This window comes from Alligator sinensis, unplaced genomic scaffold (assembly GCF_000455745.1).
Source record: "Alligator sinensis unplaced genomic scaffold, ASM45574v1 scaffold246_1, whole genome shotgun sequence".
Taxonomy (NCBI): Eukaryota; Metazoa; Chordata; order Crocodylia; family Alligatoridae; genus Alligator; species Alligator sinensis.
In genome coordinates this window covers 555,218-557,585 of record NW_005842367.1, presented here as the reverse complement: position 1 = coordinate 557,585, position 2,368 = coordinate 555,218, and the positions used below count along the sequence as shown (strand labels likewise).

At 42.7% G+C, this 2,368-nt stretch overlaps 1 protein-coding gene across 2 annotated transcripts in view; it reads left to right on the top strand.

The window, feature by feature from the left end:
• The first annotated feature begins 597 nt into the window (after positions 1 to 597).
• Positions 598 to 2,368, top strand: part of UBE2K (ubiquitin conjugating enzyme E2 K) — a 55,874-nt gene continuing 54,103 nt past the window's right edge. The window contains exon 1 of one of the 2 annotated variants that reach the window (XM_025210670.1): positions 598 to 770. In XM_025210670.1, coding sequence (XP_025066455.1) covers positions 747 to 770 — 24 coding nt within the window. In that variant the 5' untranslated portion in view covers positions 598 to 746. The remainder of the gene's footprint in view (positions 771 to 2,368) is intronic. The other variant, XM_025210671.1, reaches the window with a different exon arrangement.

Sequence of the window (2,368 nt, the reverse complement as noted above, 5' to 3'; positions counted from 1 at the left end):
GGGCCTCAGCCCCTGAGGGCCCCGCTCGGCCCGGCTCGGCCCTTCCCGAGGTGACGGTGCCCTGCGCTGCCCGGCTGGGGACGCGTTAGGAAACTTTAGGGACCTGGGTAGGAGCCTCCCTAGTGTCCCCACGGGCGGGCGGACCCGGCCCAGGGAGCGCGGAGGAGCCCAACCCTGGTCATGGACGCCGTCCGTCCCCCGCCTGGGAGGCGCCGGGGTTGACCTGCCTCTGAATTGAACCTGCTAAGGCTGTGCAGCTCCCAGCAGCCTTTTAAAGGCATCCGAAGGCCTCGTTGTACAGCCTCCCTGCAGCCCGCCCTTTGATTTCCCTGGGGGAGCTGGCTTGGGGCTACCTAGGAAGCATGTCTGGGTGGGTGGCTACCTGCCACATACTGAAAGGAGAGTCCCTTCAAGGTTTTGCTTTCTTTGGACCAGCCCTGATGGTGTTAATGAGAAAACACTGTTGAAAAGTTTTAAATACTTTCTCCCTTGTATTAGAGAAAGGGAAACTGTAGTGTAGGCCACAGCATGTTCAGGTGTGAGAGGCATGTTCAGGTCTGTATGGTTTTTCTTATAAAGAGGCTTGGGTCTAGTGAGCAAGCTTTTCTTCATTCTTGTTAGCATATGCACTGGGCACTCTAGTGCACTGAAAATACGCAAGTCTTCAAGACGCTCATCTCATGTGACCGAATCCCGTGTATTGGCGTGGCCGTGAATCTTGCGGAATTTCTGCCTCTGAATTAAGCATGGAAGATGCACGACACATGTCGGTACTGAGCCAAATATGAGTCGTTGTCTGCCAATCTATACATAATGTCTGCTTACAGGTTACGCATTGGGCTGGCATTTTGAATAAGCGAGTTGTGTAGGTTGTTATGGATGTTTAGAGTAATGACAGATTGCATTCTGATTACTGAGGGATATCTTGGTGTGAATTTTTTTTTGGTAAACAGTTCATGTTCTAGAACATGAAAATGTGAATTGGTGAATGGTGGGATGACTCTTCTGACCAGTCAAAGGAGGCTGGAAAACTTTCTTTTAGGTTGTCAATCCCTAAAGCTGTTTAAATTTCAGACTAGGTTACCTATCAAGAAAGAGTAGTTGGAAAAAAAATCATGTGAAGAAATATATTAATTGTTAAAAGCTATAGTCTTTCTTTAAAAAATTCTGATATTTATTTACACGTACTAGATTTTATGCTCCGAGTAGTGTGTTAACCTGAAAACTGGCCACCTCAATCTGTTTTTCCAGAGATACCACAACGTTGGCTTGGCATCCTGTTGTGATGTGGAAATAAACACTGTACATGCAAAATTTGCCAGTCTGGTCTTGGAACATAGGTATATTCTTCAGTTTCTTCTTCAACTGAAGAATTTACAATACGTTGTTGGCCCAATTTTCACTTTTAAGTTTAGCAAAAGGAAGATTTGTAAATTGCAAAAGCATAACTAGGAAACGCACACAATCCTAAATACCTTCTGTTTCTTTGTCTAGAAATGTCCTTTGAGTCTGTCTTTAAAATAACTTAATTTGTGTGAAAAGACCTTAAATAACTTTCCCAAACCATGATTTTTGTGCTGCTTGCCTTATTTAAAGTGTAAGAGCTCACAGCTAACTGAAGGAGTAGGATGTTGAATTTTGAACAAAGACATTCTTTTAATCTAGTTTCCCTTAAGTATTGGAACTAAATAGATGTGCCCAAAATGTTTTTTAAACAGTAGGAATAAATACTTTCTCTTCTAGCCCTTCCTATACAAGTAACTAAAATGTAGATTGTTAACAAAGCAACCAAGTTTTAAAATGTTAGTGTAGGCAAGGCATATGTTGCCTTTAACATGCAATATGATGTTAAATAAAGTCTTTGACCCCCCCACCCCGCTTGATGTGTGTTAAAAGTAATGCACTTTGTCTACTCTTTAAAATGCATAAGCATGCTAACTCATATAATACTCTAAATCCTAGTCTAGACAAGGCATCAGTTGCTCAGATTTCAGCCTATTCTCTTGTGGTGTCATTTCACTAGTTTTTCATCATGTTGGTCTTCAAGAGTAGACTAATTAAGCTTCTAATCTGGAGAGAATATATACATTTTTTGGATTAAAGCGTTTTAAATTGTCTTTAAACACAGGGAAGTAGGGGAACAAAGAGTACAGGCCCTGTTCTCATCTCTTAAATGGGCCTGAGGGGCAATACAGGTAGAAGAGCAAAGTAGAGTGGGCATCCACTCTACTTAACACTTTATTTTGCTGTAGGCTGTGGGACCACTGCCACAGGTAACTGGACAGAAGGTAGGGATTCATCTATACAATGATAGCTTATTGGAGGGAGAAATCATGGTGGTTGCTTGATATAGTGGTCCTTGAGAACT